The sequence below is a fragment of the Coregonus lavaretus genome (genome assembly GCF_964263955.1).
Source record: "Coregonus lavaretus genome assembly, chromosome: 20".
Classification (NCBI taxonomy): domain Eukaryota; kingdom Metazoa; phylum Chordata; class Actinopteri; order Salmoniformes; family Salmonidae; genus Coregonus; species Coregonus lavaretus.
The window spans coordinates 8,359,290-8,384,301 of record NC_140007.1 but is presented as its reverse complement, the minus strand read 5'-3'; the positions used below and the strand labels follow the sequence as shown (position 1 = coordinate 8,384,301).

Below are 25,012 nucleotides of genomic sequence, written 5' to 3'. Positions count from 1 at the left end.
CAATAACGTCTACACGATTTATCACCCAGGTTGCCATGCCAACGTTTCCTGTAGTTGTGAAAATTGGACACGCTCACTCAGGAGTAGGAAAGGTAAGAATGTTATTAAGGCTTGATATTGTTCTTCTGTAGATTGTGGGGCTGCTAGTGGTGGGTGGTGAGAGGTGCATTTTGGTCTGTTTGTTATTATTGTAATTTACAAAAACAATTGCATCACAAAAAAAATGTTATACCAACAGAACAAATATATGGAGAACCTGGTAGTTTGAGAGAACCACTGACAACTCTCATCTCCTAATGTTTTTGCTTCCCTGGGTTTCTAACTGTACTCTGTTGTGTGTGCTGTGTCCAGGTGAGGGTGGATAACCACAGTAAATTCCAGGACATAGCCAGTGTGGTGGCTCTCACCCAGACCTACACCACCACAGAGCCCCTCATTGACTCCAAGTACGACATCAGGATCCAGAAGATTGGCAATGACTACAAAGCTTACATGTACGTATTAACTATTCTCCTGTTTTATGTGTATGATATATGCTTCTGAAAACGTTTACATTTTCCACAGTATAGCTTAAGGATCGTCCATTTCTTGAAATAATCCAGAAGTGTAATCAAATTAATCCAACGCAATTGAATTTGTGAATCCTTGAATTAAAGGTCACCAGGGACTTTAATATGTATACATGTGTAATGTCTGTCTCATCCATTATAGGAGGACCTCAATCTCTGGCAACTGGAAGACCAACACAGGCTCAGCCATGCTGGAACAAGTGGCCATGACTGACAGGTACGAGTCCTGAACAACAGCAGTACAGCGCCACTGATAATGCATCCATTCTAATAGGACAAGACTAGACAATACCAGACAATGCCCTGTCTCATTACGAGAGTCAATTATAATTCACGTAGCTCATTAAGAGACAATGTAACTGTCTGTATTGATAGGAGTTAGCACTCTGCAATGTGTTCTCTCTGAATGGTACACAATTGATAACAGCCATTTGAGTAATTGCACTGCTACATGCAAATTATTTCTATTAAATAGCATCACACTTGTTCTTGACATGAATCTATTGACTGTGACACTATGTAAGACCATTTTGTGTGAGTATCTATCCTTCTTCCCCTGTGTTCAGGTACAAGCTGTGGGTTGACACCTGCTCAGTGATCTTCGGAGGGCTGGATATCTGTGCTGTCAAAGCCATTCATGGGAAGGATGGGAAAGATTATATTACTGAGGTAGCGCTTCATACAGTGCTTGACATATTGCATGAATTTCGTATGATGTATTACCTAATTATGCAGTTGCTCTCTACACACCGACGCAGTTAAATATAATGAAAGATTCAACATCTTTGTTAATCAATGTATTGATGTATTCCATGTCCTTGTTTGGTCGCTTTGAGTCTATCCGGTTGTTATGGGAGCAGCAGCCTACACATGATATGGTTAACTATGTGTTCATGCTCACACAGACACACTGTTGAGAGGAGCACAGGGTCAAGCTGCAGTGCCCCTGGATGGAGAGCATGTTTTGGGGTTAAGGGCCTTGCTCAATGGCCCAACGGTAGGGGATTGTTTTGAGGATATGAACCCAGCAGCCCCTTTTTTTTCCAGCACGCCGGTCCAAGATTCGAAAAGGTGACCTTTCGGCTACAGGTCCAACTCCTTAGCCGATGGGCTACCTATTTCCCTAGCCATTCAGTTTTCCCCTCATTTCAACTAAATGTGACACGCAATCTACTGTCGGCCCTTCATAACCTACCTCACTTCCACCTTCTCTTCCTCTGGAAATAATACCATCTTCTGTGTGTGTCAGGTGGTGGGGTCCTCCATGTCGCTGGTAGGAGAGCATCAGGCAGAGGACAGGCAGCTCATCACTGACATGGTGGTAGCCAAGATGAACCAGGCAGTAGGACGGACACCCACTGGGTCTCCTAATAGACCCACCACCATTCAGCCATCACAGGTATGGTGTAGTAGGCTACATACACCACTGTATGGGGGAATATGATCAGTCATAGTCTCACAGGTAGGCTTTTTAGGAAAACCTGTTTGAGAGCCTCCACCTGAATTAGAGTTTAGTGTATTACAGCCATATCAAATGATTGGTCACATACACATATTTAGCAGATGTTGTTGCGGGTGTAGCGAAATGCTTGTGTTCCTAGCTCCAACAGTGCAGTAGTATCTAACAATTCACAACAATACACACAAATCTAAAACTGAAAGAATGGAATTAAGAAATATATAAATATTACGACGAGCAATGTCGGATTGGCATTGACTAAAGTAGAATACAGTATATACATATGAAATGAGTACAACCATATGTAAACATTATTAAAGTGACTAGTTTTCCAAGTCTACAGTGCATTTGGAAAGTATTCAGACCCCTTCACTTTTTCCACACTTTGTTACGTTACAGCCTTATTCTAAAATGGATGAAGTTATTTTTTTTCCTCATCAATCTACACACAATATCCCATAATGACAAAGCAAAAACAGGTTTTTAGCATAAAAAAAAAAAACAGAAATACCTTATTTACATAAGTATTCAGATCATTTGCTATTAGACTCGAAATTGTGCTCAGGTGCATCCTGTTTCCATTGATCACCCTTGAGATGTTTCTACACATTGATTGGAGTCCACCTGTGGTAAATTCTATTGATTGGACATGATTTGGAAAGGCACCTACCTGTCTATATAAGGTCCCACAGTTGACAGTGCATGTCAGAGCAAAAACCAAGCCATGAGGTCGAAGGAATTGTCCGTAGAGCTCCGAGACAGGATTGTGTCGAGGCACAGATCTGGGGAATTGTACAAAGTTTTTTTCACAGCATTGCAGGTCCCCAAGAACACAGTGGTATTCATCATTTTTAAATGGAAGAAGTTTGGAACCACCAAGACTCTTCCTAGATCGGGGGAGAAGGGCCTTGGTCAGGGAGGTGACCAAAAACCCGATGGTCACTTGGACAGAGCTCCAGAGTTCCTCTGTGGAGATTGGACAATCTTCCAGAAGGACAACCATCTCTGCAGAACTCCACCAATCAGGGCTTTATGGTAGAGTGGCCAGACGGAAGCCACTCCTCAGTAAAAGCACATGACAGCCCGCTTGGAGTTTGCCAAAAGCCACCTGACGGACCCTCAGACCATGAGAAACAAGATTCTCTGGTCTGATGAAACCAAGATTGAACTCTTTGGCCTGAATGCCAAGCGTCCCGTCTTGAGGAAACCTGGCACCATCCCTACGGTGAAGCATGGTGGTGGCAGCATCATGCTGTGGGGATGTTTTTCAGCGGCAGGGACTGGGAGACAACGCATGAGTGGTTTCGGGACAAGTCTCTGAATGTCCTTGAGTGGCCCAGCCAGAGGCCGGACTTGAATCCGATTGAACATCTCTGGAGAGACCTGAAAATAGCTGTGCAGCGACTCTCCCCATCCAACTTGACAGAGCTTGAGAGTATCTGCAGAGAAGAATGGGAGAAACTCCCCAAATACAGGTGTGCCAAGCTTGTAGCGTCATACCCAAGAAGACTCAAGGCTGTAATCGCTGCCAAAGGCGCTTCAACAAAGTACTGAGTAAAGGGTTTGAATACTTATGTAAATGTGATATAAAAACCTGTTTTTGCTTTGTCATTATGGGATATTGTGTGTTGATTGATGAGGGGAAAAAACAATTTAATCCATTTTAGAATAAGGCTGTAACATAACAAAATGTGGAAAAAGTGAAGGGGTCTGAATACTTTCCGAATGCACTGTATGTACATAGGGCAGCAGGTTGAGTATTACTGTCTCTTAGTAACTAGTGGATAGCTATATTTGTATAAAACCAACAGTGTGTCGATATTCCTGTTTTAAAAGTACATTCTTTAAAGCAGAATTGTATCATAAGGACGTGTCTCTGGGAGTATCACTGTGTTTTGTGTGTTTGCAGTGTGGTGGCCAGAAGGACCTGGTGGTTGATCCCAAGACTGGCGCTACACGCCCTCCTCAAGGTTGTCTGCAGTACATTCTCGACTGTAATGGCGTTGCAGTGGGGCCAAAACCCGTCCAGGCCAACTGAGTAGCCCGCCAGAGAGGAAGTCTATCTAATATCAAAATGATGATGACGTACATTAGCTGGACACAAAAGCGGGGAGGGTGTTGAGGAGAGACGGTAGATGAACTGAGATGTGGCTGGTATTAGTTTGGGCCAGAGTGTAGTGCTGGCCTGGACTGTGTTTTTCCTCTATGCAGTGTCAAGATGTACTGTTAACGTGTTTCCCTGTTGAGTTGGTGTGCTTGTAACGGTCGCCTCTGTTTCTCTGTAGCCGTGGTTTTCTTTGGGGCTGTTGTTGACAGGGTAATAAGCAGATTGTGCCTACACTGAGTCCAGTGCTGCTGTGTGTGCCCAATGTTTGATTCAGTCATCATTCATAATTTGCCTCTACCCCCCCCCCCCCCCCCCTCCCCCCATTTAATTATCAATTTTGGTGTGTACTTTTAGATATTGTTCAAACTGTGGTTTGTCGTGCAGTTTGACGTTTGTGTATATGTCAATATGTATATGTTGGTGCGTATGACTGTAGTGGTAATTATTTTCATACATATACTAATACTAATATAATAGATATTTATTTTTGTTTTGCATGAATGATATGAAGGCAGGTAACGGTATGTTTTTTATCAATCTGGATGTTTCTTTAGTGAGACCACTATTATTATTTCGGTCCCTGTGATTTATGCATTGTGAATGTGTCATAATAACAAATACATATTGTATAAGTTATACAAAATAGATGTATTCATATACAACCAAATATTAGAGGCAAGAAAGCTGAGGAGTGCACACATACATACAGCCAGATCACTGCTATGTAAATGTGCATTCCTTTCATTGTTTGAAAGGATGTTCCAGACATGATATGATACTTAGAGTTGCTGTTTCTTTGTCCATTGTTAGCAGATAGCTAACCCATCGAGATACTTCCCTCAGTGAATGTTGCTATAACAACCAACTCTTAGCAAGACAGTTCTTTGACAGTTTTATGAACTGTCTCTATGCACAGAACACAGCCATAGATGTCTTCATGTGTATGAGGACAAGCATATTAGATCACTTACAAAATTACAATAGACTACTCTACACTGTAAAATAAAATCCTGTTGTTTTTACGGTAACCTACTGGCAGCCAGTTACCTGTAAGTTACTGTAAAAAAAAGTACAGTATGTTACCATAAATTCCAAATTAACTTTGGTTTAACGGTACATTAGTACATTTTACAGTAATGCACTGTTTAACCAAAGTTTCTTTGGAATTTATGGTAACATACTGTACCTTTTTTTACATTTATTTACAGGTAACTGGCTGCCAGTAAATTACTGTAAAAACAACAGGATTGTTTTTTGTGTACCATTTTGAGCCATAATACATATTTGACTTGTTTATTATCACTCAACACTTATAATCACAGTCCCCCACTGTAAATATATGGGATTGTTTTGTGGCAGCTGCAGTTGGATCGTGAGAGGAGAGATTTTATGTGATAGAGTTAGAGAGTAACTAACTGTGATAGTCGAATGCTCTCATTCATTCCAATAATGAAGATTCATTAACATAATGACTCTAGAGGTTTGTCCGCTAACTAATAAGATTCCAGTAACAACCGTTGCCTCTTTGGCCTACGATTCATGTGTAAACCCTTTTTTTTTGTTTTGTTTTTTTTCAGTAAGAAGTGAAGTAGTCAAATTAGTCCTGTCACTTTCAATTATGTTGTCAAGTCGAAAAAACGAAACTGTGATTCAGTTAAATGGTCAAGGTGTGACGTAATATATCTGAAATACTAGGTTTCTGAAACTACCATACACAGACGTCCATGCAGAATATCAACAACCGTATTGGTGTTGCCACGACAACAGTGATGGCACTGTTTTGCAGTGATGATGTGCATGGAGTTATGCTTATGTTACTGCCATTTAAAGATTATTTGACATATTTGCCTTATCATACTCCTCTGAGTAAATGGAGAGTGCAATACATGTTTTTAACTTTAGATTCTTTATTTTTATTACCAGATAGTATTCCATAATTTATTCATATAGCTATATTCACAAGTGGGATACAAAACATTTCCCATAGCTACTCCTGTTGTACATTAAAAACACCTGCATTAAGTAGTAGTTAATCATGTAGAATCCATGCATATGTCCTATTTGGTTAAATGGTCATACAACTAAGAATACAGCTATATCAAGATCATTGTAATTGTGTGTCACATTCTAAAACACACTTTTGTTTGTTACTAACAGAATTGTACAAATTAACTATGTTAGCAAGCTCTATGTGCAATTTATTTTCCAACGTGAATGAAATGCCATTGTGTCTGTGCAGATAACCCGGAGAGTAACCCTGTAAAAAGCCTTACCTGTGGCTTTATGCTTTTGTGTTTTGGTTTGTGGGGCAAAATGCCATGACGTTACTACAAAAGAGAGGATAGAGGGGAGGTACCAATGTCCTTAATAGTTGCATGGTGAGGTATTTGTTCTGTAACTAATTGATCAAAGTAACTATTGTCAGTGGAAACTCAAAATCAGGTGAAACCTTTGCTGGCATAGTTTTTCAAACCGTCTGGGTTGCAGCTATTTGGGACCAGGGTTGCCACCAACTGTTAAGTGTGTACTATAGGAACTAGTGTTAAACTGTTTGAAACAAATCCAGTACAGAAAACAATACATTGTGGAAAGATTCCCCAACTGGATATTTTCCCCCTGTCACTGGCAATAAAGCTTCCTTTGCAGTATATTCTCAGTCTGTGTCGCCATATATTTGTTATGGTTGTATAAAAATACTATATCAATGAGCAAATCACACTATATTGTGGCACTATGTACATACAGTAATTAGACTCCTTAAAAAGGTATGTTTATAGAAATATATGTGGAGCAAGAGAACCAACAACAAACAGGTGAAGAAAGGTCAGAACACAATATCAATTTACTTTTATTTTAAGACCTACTAATGATAGTCAAACTCTTTATTTATCATGTCATATTATTGAAGTGGAGAAAACCAAATCAATGAGCAAACTGATTGGTTGGTCAGAACCCCTTCATCTATACCCTCATAAAGCATGTGCACCCCACATTGCATTGCTTCTAATGCATGAGAGATACTATATCTGCAGTATTGTAATATTGTATCCCCTCCTGCTTTGTGTGTATTTATTTCGCATCTTTTACTTCCTCCCTTGACCAGTGTCGATTTTAGACTGTCTACTGTTTTTGTCAGATGGTTTGAGGGACAAAATACAACTGTGAAAAAATACAGACTCAAATTCAAAGACTTTGGTACATGATTCAATATCCTCTCTCCACAGCAAAAGTGTGATAATATCATAAAGTGTTTCTTGTACTAAAATTAGGGGGCCGGGTGGAACCTGAAGGATCACTATCACAAAGTCCCAGGCCTGTTCCAAAGTCAACTCCTAAAGCTTCTGCTAAGGACTCAAGCCAGAGGCCTACCCCAACCACACAGCAGCCCCAGCCCCAGTCAACGAGTCAGGGCAAGCCCAGACCAGGAGGCCTGGGGGCTCAACAACCACCTCCAGCACAGCCTGCCAAGCCTGCACCTCCAAGACAGCGCATCTCAGCGCCTCAGCTCCAACCCGAGTTCAAGGCACCTCCACAGGCCTCAGCCATGCCCCAGCCTGAGCCACTGGCCCAACCCCAAAATGAGCCACCGACTCAGGCACAAGGGAAGGACCTGAGCCCTGAGCAGAGCCAGCCTCCAGTGGTAGAGCAGCCAACATCAGAGGAAAATGCACAGGCACATCCACCGCTGAAGTAAGAACACATTGGCAGCAACAGTTTGAAAATACTTAGTTCCGACATAATTAAAAGGTTAAACCAAAAAGAAGAGCCTGTATCTAACAAATATAATGCCCTACAGTCAATTTGTGAGGTTATTTGTTCTGACAAAAAATGTGGCTTACTACTGATTGTAATCACTTATTTTCTTTTGTTTTCCAGTAAATCTCAGTCCCTGACCAACGCCTTTGGTCTGAAGGAAACATCCTTCTTTCGCACAGCCAGTGAAGACGTGGCCAAGGCTGAGACCATGCGCAACTTGAGGAAGTCTTTTGCAAGTCTGTTCTCTGACTAGACGCAGTGCGGGTTAAATAACCCTGAAACAGATGGATTGAAAAATGAGGTACCGAAACCACTATCTGTTTCATCAACCTCACAAAGTGTTACAGTAACCTCCTTCCTGTTTATCTAGATACATACGTACTGTGCATGCTATATCATTACAGTCATATTGAAGTCAGGTTAAACAACAGTGATGTAGGCTACAATTAATGGTATGACTTCTTGAGATGCAAGTCGAGAGATGAAAAGGTGTGTTGATCATGCAATAATGTGGGCATCACTGTTGGGCAGATGAGGATCAAACTATCTGTAATTCTGTATCACATTCCATGTGCATTTATGACTTTTGAATGTTGTAGCTTTATTGTAAATGTGTTTAATTGTTTGGATGTGTACGGTCTGTCATTAGCATAAGGAGATTACAACACTCATTTAAAGTCTCTCTTATTTTGACATATGCTCTCAAATCACTAATTGACTAAACTAACTGTATGTTTCTACAGAGACGGGAATCCATAGCCATTATTGACTAATGCCTGGTTATATGTGTCTTCAAGTACACGTCGACATAAACTGTTCAATCTGGAGTTCTATTTGAGTGGTATTGTTATAAGCATTTGGCTTTGTTTGTAGACAGTATTGTTGACATGATTATATCCACTGATTGGTTTCTGCAGTCCTACAACTCTTAATAAAGTTACAATGCATCAATAAGCAAAGTGACTCTACGGGGCCTACTCATTCTATGCATTAGAAATGCATAAGTAACCCATGGAATTCTATTTAAAGTGCTATTTCTTGAGTTAAAAATGAATAGGTTACACAGTTATATTAACCCCTAAAAGAGGCAACATATTTTTTGCTTAAAAGCACCAAATTGGTAATGATAGCAAAGACACTGTTTGTCAAGCAGTAACACCTTTTATTTTATTTTATTAGCCTTATGTGACACAAGTAAATGGTTTAAAATCCCTAAAATAAGCATATATCTGAAAAATATAGTCAAATCTGAAGTTTAAAAATACAGGTTTTTGTATGTTTTTTTAAATGTTTTTAACAGATATTTTGATCAATTGGATCCATTGCCACATGTTATGAACATTTGTCTGTTATTCATTCAAAGTGTTGTGTTTCTGTTGTACTCAGAGGCTCAGAAATTGGCGATTGAGCTAATCTGACATACCTGTTTGACCTAAAATGCCCACCGATATGGTCGATCAGGGTTGGGGAGTAACTAATTACATGTAATCTGGTTACAAAAAAACTGTAACTGTAATCCGTTACGTTACCAGCTAAAATATTGTAATCCGATTACAGATACTTTTGAAAAACTAGATTACTTCTTGGATTACGTTTAAATTCAGAAAGGATTATTGCGAAAATAAATACATTATGACACCTTTCTATTTTCTCAATGACATTCAATACAGCATTGAAAAAAGGTGCAAGTTTAAGTTTGTTCCACCTGAGTGAGTCTGACCACAAGTCAGAGACCACTATGATGACACACCAAATGTATTTGATGGATCCTTTTGGTCTTCTTCTAATGCCTCTTAAGGGGAAAGTAATCAAAAAGTAACTGAAAGTAATCCGATTACGTTACTGAGTTTGGGTAATCCAAACGTTACATTACAGATTACAATTTTGGACAGGTAACTAGTAACTGTAACGGATGCTTTTATCACCAAGTTTATTATATATTTAGTCCACACTTTCACCTTAAAAATATATGTGCACCACTAGCATACAAAAACATTGATTATTTTTAATTCCTCTATATTAACACAGAAATCATGGCAAATGTTTTGTTTTTTTGTCTGTAACTACACTGAACAAAAATATAAACGCAATATGAAACAATTTCAAAGATTTTACTGAGTTACAGTTCATATAAGGAAATCAGTTAATTGAAATGAATTCATTAGGCCCTAATCTATGGATTTTACATGACTGGGAATACAGATGTGCATCTGTTTGTCACAGATACCTTTAAAAAAAAAATGTAGGGGCGTGTTTCAGAAAACCAGTCAGCATCTGGTGTAACCACCATTTGCCTTTTGCAGCGCAACACATCTCCTTTGCATAAAGTTGATCAGGCTGTTGATTGTGGCTTGTGAAATGTTGTGTCACTCCTCTTCAATGGTTGTGCGAAGTTGCTTGATATTGGCAGGAACTGGAACACGCTGTCCGTACACGTCGATCCAGAGCATCCCAAACATGCTCAATGGGTGACATGTCTGGTGAGTATGCAGGCCATGGAGGAACTAGGACATTTTCAGCCTCCAGGAATTGTGTACAGATCCTTGAGACATGGGGCCGTGCATTATCATGCTGAAACATGAGGTGATGGCGGATGAATGACACGACAATGGGCCTCAGGATCTCGTCATGGTATCATTCAAATTGCCATCGATAAAATGCAATTGTGTTCGTTGTCCGTAGCTTATGCCTGCCCATGCCATAACCCCACCGCCACCATTGGGTACTTGTTCACAACGTTGACATTAGCAAACTGCTTGCCCACACGGCTCCATACACGAGGTCTGCGGTTGTGACGCTGGTTGGATGTACTGCCAAATTCTCTAAAACGACGTTGGAGGCAGCTTATGGTAGAGAAATGAACATTGAAATCTCTGGCAATACCTCTCGTGGACATTCCTGCTGTCATCATGCCAATTGCATGCTCTCTCAAAACTTGAAACATCTGTGGCATTGTGTTGTGTGACAAACCTGCACATTTTAGAGTGGCCTTTTATTGTCCCCAGCACAAGGTGCACCTGTGTAATGATCATGCTGTTTAATCAGCTTCTTGATATGCCACACCTGTCAGGTGGATGGATTTTCTTGGAAAAGGAGAAATACTCACTAACAGGGATGTAAACAAATTTGTGCACAAAATTTGAGAGAAATACGCTTTTCTTTGCGAATGGAAAATGTTGGTTATCTTTTATTTCAGCTTGGGTCCAGCACTTTACATGTTGCATTTATATTTTTGTTCAGTGTGATTGCTTGACAGTCAAAACATTTCAGAAGGATAAAAAGTTGGTTTAGAAATTATGACATTTTTGGACCACTTCGTGTCAAAATGGACCCCTGTTGGCGCTTTTAGGGTTAACCACTGTCTACTGCAGGCCTATGGATTTCTGTGTACTGCTGCTCTGAATACAGTGCTTCACACCAGTATTCATATGAGAATCAAACAATCTCATAAAGGAGTCTACAGTAGGCCACATCATTGTACTCTTCCAGCGTACCTATCAAATCAGTTAGAGCAACAGGTTTGTCTCCAGTGTTCCGTGAAGTATGATTCCAAAGTCCAACCCGCAAATTGATGGGGGAAGGGAAGTATGCAGGCCATAAAGTGCGCGAGGGGAACTTCTGTCATTTAGATACTGGCCGCATGACCCAAATGCAACATGCAGAGCCCTGGCCTATAATTCAGCAACCACGGGATCAAGAAACAGGAACGAATATGGCGCCATATGTGAATGAAGCTGTACAAGTGCATGGTGAAGAGTTGTAAGGATATTTTTGTGTAGAAGAAGACCAGGACAGGTAGGCTAGGCTACATCAGCCTTGAATAATTCTGATACGTGATAATATAGACTGCCTGGCTCAGGCTAAAGGTGAACAAGTGAAACTGATGCCTGTCAATGCTATTCATAAACTGATACGGTTCTTAGATCGATCAAATGCTAATTTGTTTCATTTGACAATTTATCTAGACCTATTTACATTGGCATACAAAACATTGTTGGATTATAATAAGGATTTCCATTGTGAATTTAAATGTTAGCTTTGTCTGTAAATCAAACTACAAAAAGGCTACTGTCAGCTTTTGAGTTTGACAAAGATTTCATTTATTTCAATTTAAATTACTATATTTATATTATATTGTAAGTCCCTTGTAGCTCGGTTGGTAGAGCATGGCGCTTGCAACGCCAGGGTTGTGGGTTCGTTTCCCACGGGGGGCCAGTATAAAAATGTATGCACTCACTAACTGAAAGTCACTCTGGATAAGAGCGTCTGCAAAATGTATAATCGAGACCTCTATATGATCACCATAATTCGGGTGTTCCCAAGTTTACCAACGTAATAATAAAAATATACCATTTAGCAGACGCTTTTATCTAAAGTGACTTACAGTCATGTGTGCATACATGTTTACGTCCCGGGGTTGAAATCCACTACCCTGGCGTTACAAGGGCCATGCTCTACCAATTGAGCTACAGAGGACCACTTTTAACACACTAACTATTAAAATCATTCCACTTAGGTAAGAAGACTGCTCCACAGGACTTTGTCAGTCTTCTGTTTAGGTATGCGTAGATCATTTATCATCATTATGTAAGATATACACGCATGCACACACACACACACACTTACACACACACTCACACGTTTGTTTTACTATCCTTGTGGGGACCAAGCAATTGATTCCCATTCAAAGTCCTATTTTCCCTAACCCTGACCTTAACCCCTAACCCTTACTCCTAAACATAACCCCTAACCCTAATTGTAACCCTAACCCTAAACCTAACCCCTAAGGCTAAAATATCATTTTTCCTTGTGGGGACCGGCGAAACACACACACACACATTTAACAATTTATCTAGACCTATTTGCATTGGCATACAAAACATTGTTGGATTATAATAAGGATTTCCATTGTGAATTTAAATGTTAGCTTTGTCTGTAAATCAAACTACAAAAAGGCTACTGTCAGCTTTTGAGTTTGACAAAGATTTCATTTATTTCAATTTAAGTTACTATATTTATATTATATGGAAAGTCCCTTGTAGCTCAGTTGGTAGAGCATGGCGCTTGCAACGCAAGGGTTGTGGGTTCGTTTCCCACGGGGGGGCAGTATGAAAATGTATGCACTCACTAACTGTAAGTCACTCTGGATAAGAGCGTCTGCTAAATGACTGAAATGTATAATCGAGACCTCTATATGATCACCATAATTCGGGTGTTCCCTAGTTTACCAACTTAATAATATGCCATTTAGCAGATGCTTTTATCCAAAGCAACTTACAGTCATGTGTGCATACATTTTTACGTATGGGTGGTCCCGGGGATCGAACCCACTACCCTGGCGTTACAAGCGCCATGCTCTTCCAATTGAGCTACAGAGGACCATTTCTAACACACTAACTACTAAAATCATTCCACTTAGGTAACAAGACTGCTCCACAGGACTTTGTCAGTCTTCTGTTTAGGTATGTGTAGATAATTTATCATCATTATGTAAGATATACACGCATGCGCACACACACACACTTACACACACACTCACACGTTTGTTTTACTATCCTTGTGGGGACCAAACAATTGATTCCCATTCAAAGTCCTATTGTCTCTAACCCTGACCTTAACCCCTAACCCTTACTCCTAAACATAACCCCTAACCCTAATTGTAACCCTAACCTTAATTGTAACCCTAACCCTAAACCTAACCCCTAAGGCTAAAATATCATTTTTCCTTGTGGGGACCGGCGAAACACACACACACACACAGTTTACATCGCACACAGCACAGGTTTGAGCATGTGCAAGACCTATTTGAGCATGTTAGAGGTTGTAATTGGGTCTTGTACTGGGAATGGATGCCTATTAGAAAACAAAAGTACTAGAATTAGCATTTGATGCATCACACTGAAAGCCTGGCCCTCTTTCCCACAAATGTATAATCAAATGATGCATTGCCTCTTGATTTATGGCCAATGCTGCCCATGAAAGTGTGACTCATGACTTTTGAAAGACAATAGCTACATATAACAGAAAGGCCATTTATCATCCTACAATCAGAGATGTTTTATTGAATGATATCTCGATTTCTACAGAGAGAGAGTGAGAGAGAGAGTAGTTAGGCCTGTCTTTCTTTGAGTTGAAGTGAACATGGCTATATTGACCTGTCTCTACTAAAGCATTTAAAGATCTGTCTGTGTTTTCTATAAAAGAGGAGAAATGTTATAAGTGTCTAAGATATTCTTACTGTCCCCATTAATACAGAAGGTTTACTGACAGTGGGGCTGAGAGTACCTACCAGGGGGCGGATTAGTTAAGCACTACAGTAAGATGAATGAAACCATTCTTAAAGTGCATGAATGTGTTTGCCCTGAATCTAGTGTACAGTACATAACTAGATCCATATCAGTGTGAATGTAGAATTAGTCCAATTATATTTCTTAGTTTTAACAGGCTAAAGTTACAGTACAGTTACAACGGTGGTGGTAATGAATGGTTTGCCTTTTCTGATGTCTCATTGACAGCTTTATTTATAGTGAATGGTGATAGTTATACTGTTGGATGACCTTTCTCTTTTAACACTGCTGTCTAGTGTCTTCTAATCCAGAGATGGTGGACACACAGAGAGTTGCGTGGTCCATGATGAATTTTGGGCTGGGCACGTTGGACCTGGCAGAGATGGACAACAGGATGAATAGTTTTGACATGAAGACCCTATCGACGCTGGACTACCCTTATCTCCCCTCTCTCGAGTACAGCTACAGCAGTCCCCATCACCACAGCCCAGACAGAAGTCACTCATTCAACCACAGCTTAGACAGAAGTCACTCATTCAACCACAGCCCAGACAGAAGCCACTCAGACAACTACACCTACAGCGAGTATCAATGTAAGTCGAAGTCTGTCATTTACGAAAACTAAGAGTGTAATAACTTAATGATCTATCCACATCAATTTCATCTTGTGTTAAAGCAATTGCCACACATTTTGAATGGCACTCTTTTCTTTTGCCTGTGATATTATGTATGTTGTTTAGGTTTGGTAAAAGATGAGCCCATGTCGCCTCAGTCTAGCGACTGTAGCATTGTCGGCCTGTCCAGACCCCCTCCTCACTCCAAGCCCCCTACTTACACAGACGCCAGCTCTCTGCTCAACATTGACTGTAGAGTGTGTGGGGACAAGGCTTCAGGCTTCCACTATGGCGTCCATGCCTGTGAGGGCTGCAAGGTAGGACTGAGACCTAGCTACTTTGGTTCTGGTGGCTTGTCAATATGTATTTGTATTGTGTATGCTTGGAGCTATAGAAATGTATTGCTATGTAACCTCCAGGGGTCATATTAGTAAGGATTTAACCCCTGAAACATAAACACGCACCCTGACCCTTGGATTAATGTCAAGCTCACGGTTTACACTGTTACATTTCTTTCAATTTTTTCCTGAAAAATAAATATAGCCGACTGCTGCTGTAAGATTCTACAATCAACATGTTCTCTGCCTTTCTCTTAGGGATTCTTCCGCAGAACTGTGCGGTTAAAACTGGTGTATGACCACTGTAATCTGCACTGTCGGATTCACAAAAAGAGCCGGAATAAGTGCCAGTACTGTCGCTTTCAAAAATGTCTGCTAGTGGGCATGTCACACGATGGTAAGCCACCACATTGTTGGGTAAAATAGATTTGTCTACAAAGATTTGTAAGATTCATGCTTTGTCATACATGATAACGCCAAAGCTGCGCGTTATGTAAGGGTTTTTGGCTACTCCAATTCATTTTGCCTAAAGCTCATACATTTTTTTGTTTGTCTTGCACTAAATTTGGAAGGGATAGATAGCAACCATAAGCCCATTCCGTCTGCTTTAGCTGGTCACATGATGTGTTTGAACATTGCATTTGATCTACTTTTAAATATAGCCTACTTATGTTGGGCAAATCAGGTAAAAATGCAATTTCATACTGTTTGTATGTCAGTGGTACGCAGTCAGTCCACTATCTCAGCGACAGCTTGCTATTGGTGATTTATAGGTTAGTTTGTATAACAGTGGTCTTTGTACTCTTTTAGTACCTGTGATGGGACAACTGCTGGCAGCCACACGAAAGCTCTCAGGAGATGTTGTCATGTCGTTCAGACATTTCTTGTTTAAAAAAAAATAATATTTGTGTATTTGTATTGTGTTTGCTAGACATTCTACTGCACTGTTGGAGATGCTAACACAAGCATTTCGCTGCACCTGCTATAACACCTGCAAATCTGAGTACACGGCCAATAAACGTAGATTTGATTTGTCATCAGTTGACATTGCTCAGTTACGCAATATGTGCACGCAACTTTGTCTCAGGTCATCCATATAATGGTGAGGAATTATCCCATTTTTGTTCAGGTCAATATTTGTATGTAATCAATGATTAATTAAGACAGATATTGTGGCTATGACATAAAATGCTTAGTCAGATGGGCTGGACTCCAAATGGAGACCATGAGAACTATTGTAAACGTTGATAAGCCCTTCTGCAACAGTATTTGTTATACAACCACAATATGAGTAACACCCACTCACAGGGCACTCTCTGAAACAAAGGGGTGACAGGGTTTGTTGTCCTATTTGATAACACTTATTTAATGTCGGGTGTTACACAAAATCAATATGAACTGTTTCAATAGTCGTTGTCTGAAAAGGGCCTTTAGACTTTGGAAAGGTTTCTACACAGTGGGATGAAGTATATTCCTTCTTTAGCCAACCTATTTGTCATTGTCTTGTTTGGGCAGGCAGTGTTGTTAGCATTGTTCAAGACAGAAAGAGTCTGACTGGCACCCAGGCTAAACTGTAAACCTCCCTGATGTCCTCATGCAGCTATCCGCTTCGGCCGGATGCCCCAGGTGGAGAGAGAGAAGCTGCAGGCTAAGTTGATGAATGTAGACCCCAGGAACCCAGAGTCAGCGGACCTGAGAGCCCTGTCCAGACAGCTGTGTCTGTCCTACCACAGACACTTTCCCCTGACCAAGAGCAAGGCCAGGGCCATCCTCTCTGGAAAGACCCACGGAAACTCAGTAAGGGCCCAATTGTTACTTGAGATACTGTACATGCACACACAGTGTTACATGAATTATGCGTTGATGTCAATGGGACATTTGGGAGATCAATCAGAACAGACCCATTGAAAGCCACTTCACCTCTCTCTCTCTCTCCTCTCTCTCTCCTCTCTCTCGCTCTCTCTCTCTCTGTCTCTCTCACACACACACTCAAACACACACGCTCAAACACACACACCAGACATTTGGTTCTATTTATTTGAATATCACAGTTTTTGGTAGATCCACTCTGTCCTGATTTACTGGTAGCAAAATATCAAAGTACTGTAGGAAGCAGTAATATTGGGTCATGTCAGTTTGTCTAAGAGGAAATAACTAATAGACAGTTATTAATAACATAAAAGTCACCATTTTAATTTCCCTCTTATTTCCTAGTTAGATGAATAACCCCTTGTGCACCAAGCAAGGTGCCTAATACTAAATCACTACTAAGTGCCAAGAGAATGAATCACAATGGATGGAAATGCTTCTTCACATAGTTAATTACCTATGGGATGTCTCTCTTTTCTTCTAGCTGTTTGTCATCCACGACATGAAGTCTCTGACGGTGGGTCAGTACTTTATAAACTGTAGACAGCTCCCAGTACTGGAGCACCAGGGGTCCGTCCTGCCCCCTGAGGAGCCTGCTGGAGAGCTGGAGCTCTCCTTCTTCCGCCGCATCCAGTTCCGTTCCGCCGAGGCCGTACAAGAGGTCACAGAGTTCGCCAAGAGCATCCCTGGGTTCACAGAGCTGGACATGAACGACCAGGTGATCCTGCTGAAGTACGGGGTCATCGAGGTCATGACGACTATGCTGGCGCCGCTCATGAACAAGGACGGCACACTGTTTGCCTATGGACAAATCTTCATGACCCGGGAGTTCCTCAAAAGCCTGAGGATGCCCTTCTGTGAGATGATGGAGCCCAAGTTTGAGTTTGCGGTAAAGTTTAACGTGCTGGAGCTGGACGATAGTGATATGGCGCTTTTCTTCGCTGTCATCATCCTCAGTGGAGGTGATTGTTTTTCAGTTATACATTTATGTGTTTATATTAGATGCCAACTGCAATATTAGCTTTTTTATTGTGCAGAGATGGCTTGATTGGACTTGAGACCAGATATAAAGTAATGGTGTCCTCTTTTGTGCTGTATCGTTTCAATTGACCTTGGACTTTGCTCATCAGGTCATTGTAACTTCAGATCATTTGCTGTATACTGTATGTCCAATCCTCCTCTATTTCCCTCCCTCTCTTCTCCCACTCTCCACTCTCTACTCTAGACCGTCCAGGCCTGGTGAACGTGAAGCCCATTGAGGACCTCCAGGACACAGTGCTGCAGGCCCTGGAGCTGCAGCTGAAGACCATCCACCCAGACTGCCCCCAGCTGTTTGCCAAGCTACTGCAGAAGATGACCGACCTGCGGCAGCTGGTGGCCAACCAAGTTCGCCTCATCCACCTGCTCAAGAAGCAGGAGCTGGAAATGTGTCTGCACCCCCTACTGCAGGAGATCATGAGAGACCTGTACTAAAGGAGTGGGGGACTCAGTTTAACAGCTATGAAGAAAAGAAGACTGCACACTGTGATATATACCGTAGTACAGTATTATCCCAAGTGTGATTATTAGAACAATGTGTAGACCCTTATAGATCTTTAACTAGCCTGGTCCCAGATCTGTTGGTGCTTTAGTCAACTCCTCCGTGTCATGTATGTCATAACATCAATAGTCACTGAGACCAGGCTAGTCTTCGTCAGGGTCTTCATTAAACCGAATGTCTGGCTTCAGAAGTGACCTCCATGACAAGACCCGCACTGCAGCTCCACTGAACCCTCTGTTTGATATTCAGTAAGGGGAAAGTCTGGTTGCTTGGAAGGGTCTTTGAACTGTATTACATTGTGAATTAATCATTACAAAGCTTCTTACCATCTCGTTGTTGCTGCAGCTATTCAGTCTTCTGCTGTGCTTTTTAATTAAAGGGATGAAAGAAGAAATACTTTTAATTGCAGGGCATTCATTGGAGCATTCTACAATCAAATAAAGCCTGGCTAAAGATGTAATATATTGTGTAAACAATGTGTTATCTTAATACATTTTGTTCATGATATTGATTTGTAATAATAACAATAATAACTTTATTTGTATAGCGCTTTTCAATACAGTTAACAAAGTGCTTCACATCATAAAATCATAAAATAAAAGTAACAAAGGAAGGAGAATGAAAAAAGATAGCTAATTAAAATCATACATTGAAATAATTTGTTAAATACAGTATATTGTGTCTTTCCTTGTCTTTGAAGCATTCTTTTCCTCAACGTGACCCTCTCTAAACATGTCAGTGTATAATGCATCCATCTTTTTGCCTAACATAGTATATAACATCTACTACCATGGACATATATCCTGTGTTATTTAAATGACCTGTATAAACAATACTAATATCCTTTCTAATAAATAAATAAAAGTATAGTTCAATGTTGCCATCTGCTGGTGAATATATTCTGTTGCTTTATGACGTTATGCAATGTCATGATATACCACTGTTGCTGACACATGGTGAAATGTTCCAGCGCTTATGTTAGGGTGACTTGAATGACTTTATGAATATTGCTATACATAGTGTATTTGAACTACAATGAGATATGGCATGGTTAAAATACTTTAGTTACATCATTGGGGAAATGGTACAATAGTTATGTACAATAGAGTGATCCTTTGTAGCTCAGTTGGTAGAGCATGGCCAGGGTAGTGGGTTTGATTCCCGGGAACACCCATAAGGAAAATGTATATAAGTTGCTTTATGCCATCTGCTCAATGGCATATATTATATTGCCACTTTGAATTATTAATGTGCATAACAGGTAGTAGACCTGCAGGACACACTTATCTACAGTGTTATAAGTGTCTATCCTTTGAATATTTATTTAAATGTAGATGCCAAAAACCTGTGTCATCAGGATTTGTATAGCCAACCAATGCCTTGTCTATTTCTGTGTTCAGGCACAGGGAACATGCATTTTGATTGACAGCTTTTGTTTTGAGTGAACCCAGTCTTTATATGGTTCATCCTTAAGCTGTATTTGGTATTTGTTTGTATTGTTTGCTGGGTCTCCATTGAGGGAACCAGGAAGGACATCAGCTCCAGGGATCACCCTACTGGGCCTGACATGAGCTACTGTCACAATGCCCATGGCTGTTTTCTGTCTCGGTGGACACCTGTGCTCTGCAGATCAGATGTTGTGTCTCCACCAGCATGGCTCTGACCACTGTGTCTGTTTGTGTGTGTGCATGTGTGTGTTTTTAAAGGGATATCTGCACAAGGGTTGCAAAGATGGCTTTGTTGTATGTGCAAGAGGATGCCTTGTATTTGGGCTTGTGCTTGTAGATATTGAATAGTGTAGCCCACTTTTAGCCCCCTGGATCTGCTACAGCACCCACTGTGTGAGGAGCTGCATGTGTAAAAGCTACGTAGACAGCAACATGATCACAGCCTGCCGCCAGGTGGAGCTCTTGTCACCAGAGCTCCACCTTGCGCCAGATCAGAGTTTGATCTTTGTATTCTATTGCTTGTCTTATTTTTAGCAGTCTCTGTGGCCTGTCAGAAAGCAGAAATAGAACAGTTAAACACACAGATAGCAAAACTCCACAGAAATAGAAGCCAAAAGGCCAGCCAATGAAGATAGCTTTGGCCTTGCGTTTCACAACTTTCGATTACACCATGGCTATTTTTCCCTTCCCTTTTTTGAGACACATGATTCAGTGAGATAAAATAAATCACATTACTAATTGCGAAAGATAGCTAGCTGGAGTGATGGTCAGGTAAGTAACGTTAGACTCACACTGCTTTTACTTTGAAACCGCTAGAACCAGTGTTGCCAACTCCTCAGTAAGGAAAGTAGCTATTGGCTGTCCTAAAAGTTAACTAGAAGTCGCTAATTTGCATAATTGGCCATGTGCATGTAATTGTGATGGACGCTGTAGGAGAGAGGAATAACATCGTGGGAGAGACAAAAAGTGAGTAAAAAACACCCTAAATATGTTTTATCTTTCTTCTATCGATTCTTGTTTTTTGTAATGTTTTACATTTACATCCCGCCCTGAATGTAAGCCAGGGCGGGATCAGCCAGTAGCGACTTCCCGCATGCGCGATTAATTTGCAGTCTGGACGCGGAGGGGTGAACATCTCCTACGTCAGAGTCTCCAAAAGTCTCCAATAACACCAGAAAAAGTCGCTAGATTTGTCGCTAGTCGCTTTTTTGAAAATGTGTAGCTAGAGGGGTCTGAATACTCGCTAAATATAGCGACAAAATCGCTAAGTTGGCAACACTGGCTAGAACATGTATCCTGTGGCAGCCCCTCCTCTCCACGCCCACACCGTGTCTGTTCATTAATTCAATCTTGTGGAAGACATAGAAAAATGAATTAGTGTAATCGAATAATCAATAATTAATCTTCGTTGTTTAAGTTCGGATATTGACTGAACGAACTGTACACGGATCCTATTGCTTATGCCGTGTCACTAATCAATGGAGCGATTTCAGTGCCAACATAAATTGTATTTGAATTCCATAATTTAGAATGTTTATTTGGATATTGAATTTGAATTAAACTTGTATTTCATGATTTTAAACTGAATTGAATAAGTATTTCAATTTAATAGAATATTCAAATTCAATATTTATATGTTGAGTTTCAATATGGTAAATATTGAATTCATTGTCTGTTTATCAGGTTTATCAAAGTTTTATATATTCAACTTCCCAGATTCAAAGTTTTCAAATTCAGCTCTCTAAATTCAGATGATTAAAAACCAGAGACATCATCCTGGTACTTTACCAGCCAGGAAACGTAGAGGAGAACAGATACAATCAAATGCTCTCCATGGTAAATGGAAGCTTCTGGTGGGTTCTGAAGCCAATGTGGCATGTAGAATTGTTTTTCTTCCTATGGTCTGAATACTTATGTAAATAAGGTATTTCTGTTTTTTGTTTTTTTTAAATTTACTAAAATTCTAAAAACCTGTTTCACTTTGTCATTATGGGGTATTTTGTGTAGATTGATGAGGAAACAATTTAATTTAATCCATTTTAGAATAAGGCTGTAACATAACAAAATGTGGAAAAAGTCAGCGGGTCTGAATACTTTCCGAATGCACTGTATACAAAAACAATAGACAACTGAATCTGAATGCATCTGAGAAGTTGAATATATAAAAGTTTGATCAACTTGAAATTATAGTTTGTAAACTTGATGCACAGACAATGAATGCAATATTTACCATATTGAAACTGAATGTATAAATATTTAAATAGAATTTTCAATAAATTGCAATATTCATTCAATTCAGTTTCAAATCATGAAATACAAGTACAATTTATGAATTCAATGATTCAATGTGTGCATTACAACAACAAAAAAATATTGTATTTAAATTCAATATCCAGATACAATTCAATATTTTTTTTTCAAATACTATTTCTGCTGTTACTAAAATCGTTTCCATAGCAATCCCCTTGTTAGGTCTGATAACCACCTGAGATGCAGGCTGGGCTGACTCTGAGGCCAGGCTGGATAAAAACATCATTATAGAACACAAGAGCATAATAGTCTATGACTGCATAGGTGTGTGCATGTTTATAGGGCAATTTAGCACATAAGAAGAAGCTTCAACTAAAGTGTTACCCAATAGTTTTGTTGAGATGGGTTATCAGTTAGTCCCATCTCTCCACCAAGTGTGTCTTTCTCCTCTCTCTGATAGGCTGTTTTTCCAGTGGGCTTGCCAATAGCTGTGAAGCACCTAGTGCCATTGCCCAATGGTGGAATCCCCTAGTGGCGTGTCTGAACTGGATCCACGGTGTGATTGCACCACACTGCTACTGCAACAGCAAACATTGCACCCAGCCACAAAGTCTTGCACATGTATGGGATCCTACTGAGAGGCAGTGCACAGAGACAGGCAGCATGTAGTCTAATGGTGGAGATCAGTGTCTCAACATTTTGTATATGTCTGGGACCATTAAGATTAAAACAAGCACTTGAGAGCAGACAAAATCAGTGTCAGCTAACCATCTGAGGCCCAACTAGTTAGCAACTTTTACCAGTCAGTAGCAACAAAGAACGGAAGGTTTTGAACACTTGTGCAATTTAGTTTAACTTAATTTTATTAAAAGAACCTGGAATAAACAACATTCTCACCACGTTTACAATAAAATGCTTAACCTCCTAAAAGAGACATGGCAGACAAAATGCAAATTAGATTTCAAATATTTTTTTACATATTAAAGACAACTGCCTAATATCCAGCTTGTGATGGTTTACCCAAAGAGAAGGCTGATTAAAATGTGTGGGTAAATACTGATCAGAACTCTCAGCAAAGCCATGAACCAATCACATGGACCCTAGCTTTAGTTAAAATGTGCACATAAAAAACAGGCTATCATTTTTCCTGAATAAAAAAAGAATAAAAGCATGAAGATGAAGACTGATAATCATTTAATATCTCTATCTGATTTAAGACAATGTACAATCAAATACCCCTGCGAAACCAACGATTGCATCACACTGTTTGTTTTTGATAAGAATCACCCTAGGAGGTGAGGTTGTGCAGGGTCTTCGTCTAGGCTTCATCTCCTCTTCAGGGAGGTCAGCTTAGAGAAGCTCTTCTTCATAATAAACCAAGGCAGTCAGTCCCTGTCAGTCAGACAGAAAGGTGTGCTTCACAGCGCAGAGAGAGAGCTACATATTGCTCTCTCTCATGCGTTTCCTTCAAAGTCTCTGCCTCACTAACCTAAAGTAGCAGGCGTAAAAGAAACACCTGAGCAGCATTTCTTTCTTTCTGGTCCTGACGAGAGAAAAACACTGACGGGGGAGGTTATTTTATGCACTGTTGAACCAATCCAGTAAATCTGGAGGAGGAGTTAAGATGGAGTGTCGCCTTGTTAATGTCCAAAAGCATTACATTACATTTATCATCAATTGCACACACAGAATTGTCACCTTGTCAGATCTGGGATTCAAACTGGCAACCTTTTGGTTACTGGCCCAACGCTCTAACCATTAGGCCACCTGCCCAGCAAACAAAGTGGAAGTGGAAGTCGTGTCACAGGCTCTCTTTCCATTTCCCCTGAAAACCGGGTGCATCCGGTTGTTCCCGACCTACAGAGGGTGCTGCCTCACTGTCCCCAGGTAGGTGTGCTTTCTTTCACATATTTCACTAACTGCATTGCCAATCTGTCCATTGCACCCATATTAGCCATGGGGAAAATTAGGCCTCTGATTAACCCTATAAATGGGCAATAATTTCCTTCACTGTCTCCTGAGTGGCGCAGTGGTCTAAGGCACTGCATCGCAGTGCTAACTGTGCCACTAGAGATCCTGGTTCGAATCCAGGCTCTGTCGCAGCCGGCCGCGACCGGGAGACTCATGGGCGGCGCACAATTGGCCCAGCGTCGTCCAGGGTAGGGGAGGGAATGGCCGGCAGGGATGTAGCTCAGTTGATAGAGCATGGCGTTTGCAACGCCAGGGTTGTGGGATCGATTCCCACGGGGGGCCAGTATAAAAAAAAAAATGTATTCACTAACTGTAAGTCGCTCTGGATAAGAGCGTCTGCTAAATGACTAAAAATGTAAAAATGTAAAAATCATCTTCTCCAACCCAATGGGTCGTTTTTCTCTGCTCTGCTCTCCACACCAAAACCTTCACTGACACAACTCAATCAGTGACTGAAATCCTATATTGATCCCATTCACTGTCACCTTTCCCCCCAGTCAGTCCTCTTCCTCTACGCCTTAGATATTCAGTCTGTGTGTGTCTGCGTATGTGTCTGCATGTGTGTGTATGCACACTCATGCACACGTGTGTATGTTTTGTAACAGGAGCAGGTAGGAGGGGCAGGTTGGGTACTGCAGTTCTAGAACACAGGCAGCCTGCTATAGGTTGATGTGAAGACATTGATGTCCTCGGTGTGGGAGGCTCTGTGCAGGGAGGGTTCTGAGGTACTGCGGTTGATCTTAGGCAGGGAGTGCTGGAGCAGCTCGATGGACGACAGGATCTGGAAGAGAGGGAAAGGGAGAG

General features: G+C 40.7%; 2 protein-coding genes and 1 pseudogene across 10 annotated transcripts in view; 2 read left to right on the top strand and 1 right to left on the bottom strand.

Annotated features, from left to right (window-relative positions):
• LOC311147315 (synapsin-2-like) overlaps positions 1-8,144 on the top strand; it is a gene marked incomplete at both ends in the record, with an annotated part of 32,651 nt that extends 24,507 nt beyond the window's left edge. The window contains 8 exons of one of the 2 annotated variants that reach the window (XM_084184001.1): positions 30-92; positions 352-494; positions 712-786; positions 1,136-1,238; positions 1,819-1,968; positions 3,938-3,998; positions 7,405-7,825; positions 8,012-8,144. In XM_084184001.1, coding sequence (XP_084040127.1) covers positions 30-92; positions 352-494; positions 712-786; positions 1,136-1,238; positions 1,819-1,968; positions 3,938-3,998; positions 7,405-7,825; positions 8,012-8,144 — 1,149 coding nt within the window. Of the gene's footprint in view, positions 1-29; positions 93-351; positions 495-711; positions 787-1,135; positions 1,239-1,818; positions 1,969-3,937; positions 4,067-7,404; positions 7,826-8,011 lie in introns of those variants that run through there. The other variant, XM_084184002.1, reaches the window with a different exon arrangement.
• Positions 8,145-11,507: 3,363 nt separating this feature from the next.
• Positions 11,508-19,418, top strand: LOC311147454 (peroxisome proliferator-activated receptor gamma-like). Of its 7 annotated transcripts, none has more exons than XM_084184155.1 (10): positions 11,508-11,686; positions 12,408-12,450; positions 13,311-13,353; positions 14,147-14,207; positions 14,475-14,771; positions 15,018-15,109; positions 15,389-15,527; positions 16,731-16,927; positions 17,484-17,961; positions 18,225-19,418. In XM_084184155.1, coding segments are annotated over exons 4-10 (1,452 nt in total). In that variant the 5' UTR covers positions 11,508-11,686; positions 12,408-12,450; positions 13,311-13,353; positions 14,147-14,206; the 3' UTR covers positions 18,473-19,418. The 7 variants fall into 7 exon arrangements, with proteins under 7 accessions (XP_084040281.1, XP_084040275.1, XP_084040276.1 ...); XM_084184149.1 differs by having other exon boundaries at positions 11,509-11,686; positions 14,919-15,109; XM_084184150.1 differs by lacking the exon at positions 12,408-12,450 and having other exon boundaries at positions 11,509-11,686; positions 14,919-15,109.
• Positions 19,419-22,922: 3,504 nt separating this feature from the next.
• LOC311147594 (RAF proto-oncogene serine/threonine-protein kinase-like) overlaps positions 22,923-25,012 on the bottom strand; it is a 21,991-nt pseudogene continuing 19,901 nt past the window's right edge. The window contains exon 17 of the transcript XR_014615628.1: positions 22,923-25,006. The product of XR_014615628.1 is annotated as an RAF proto-oncogene serine/threonine-protein kinase-like (transcript). The remainder of the gene's footprint in view (positions 25,007-25,012) is intronic.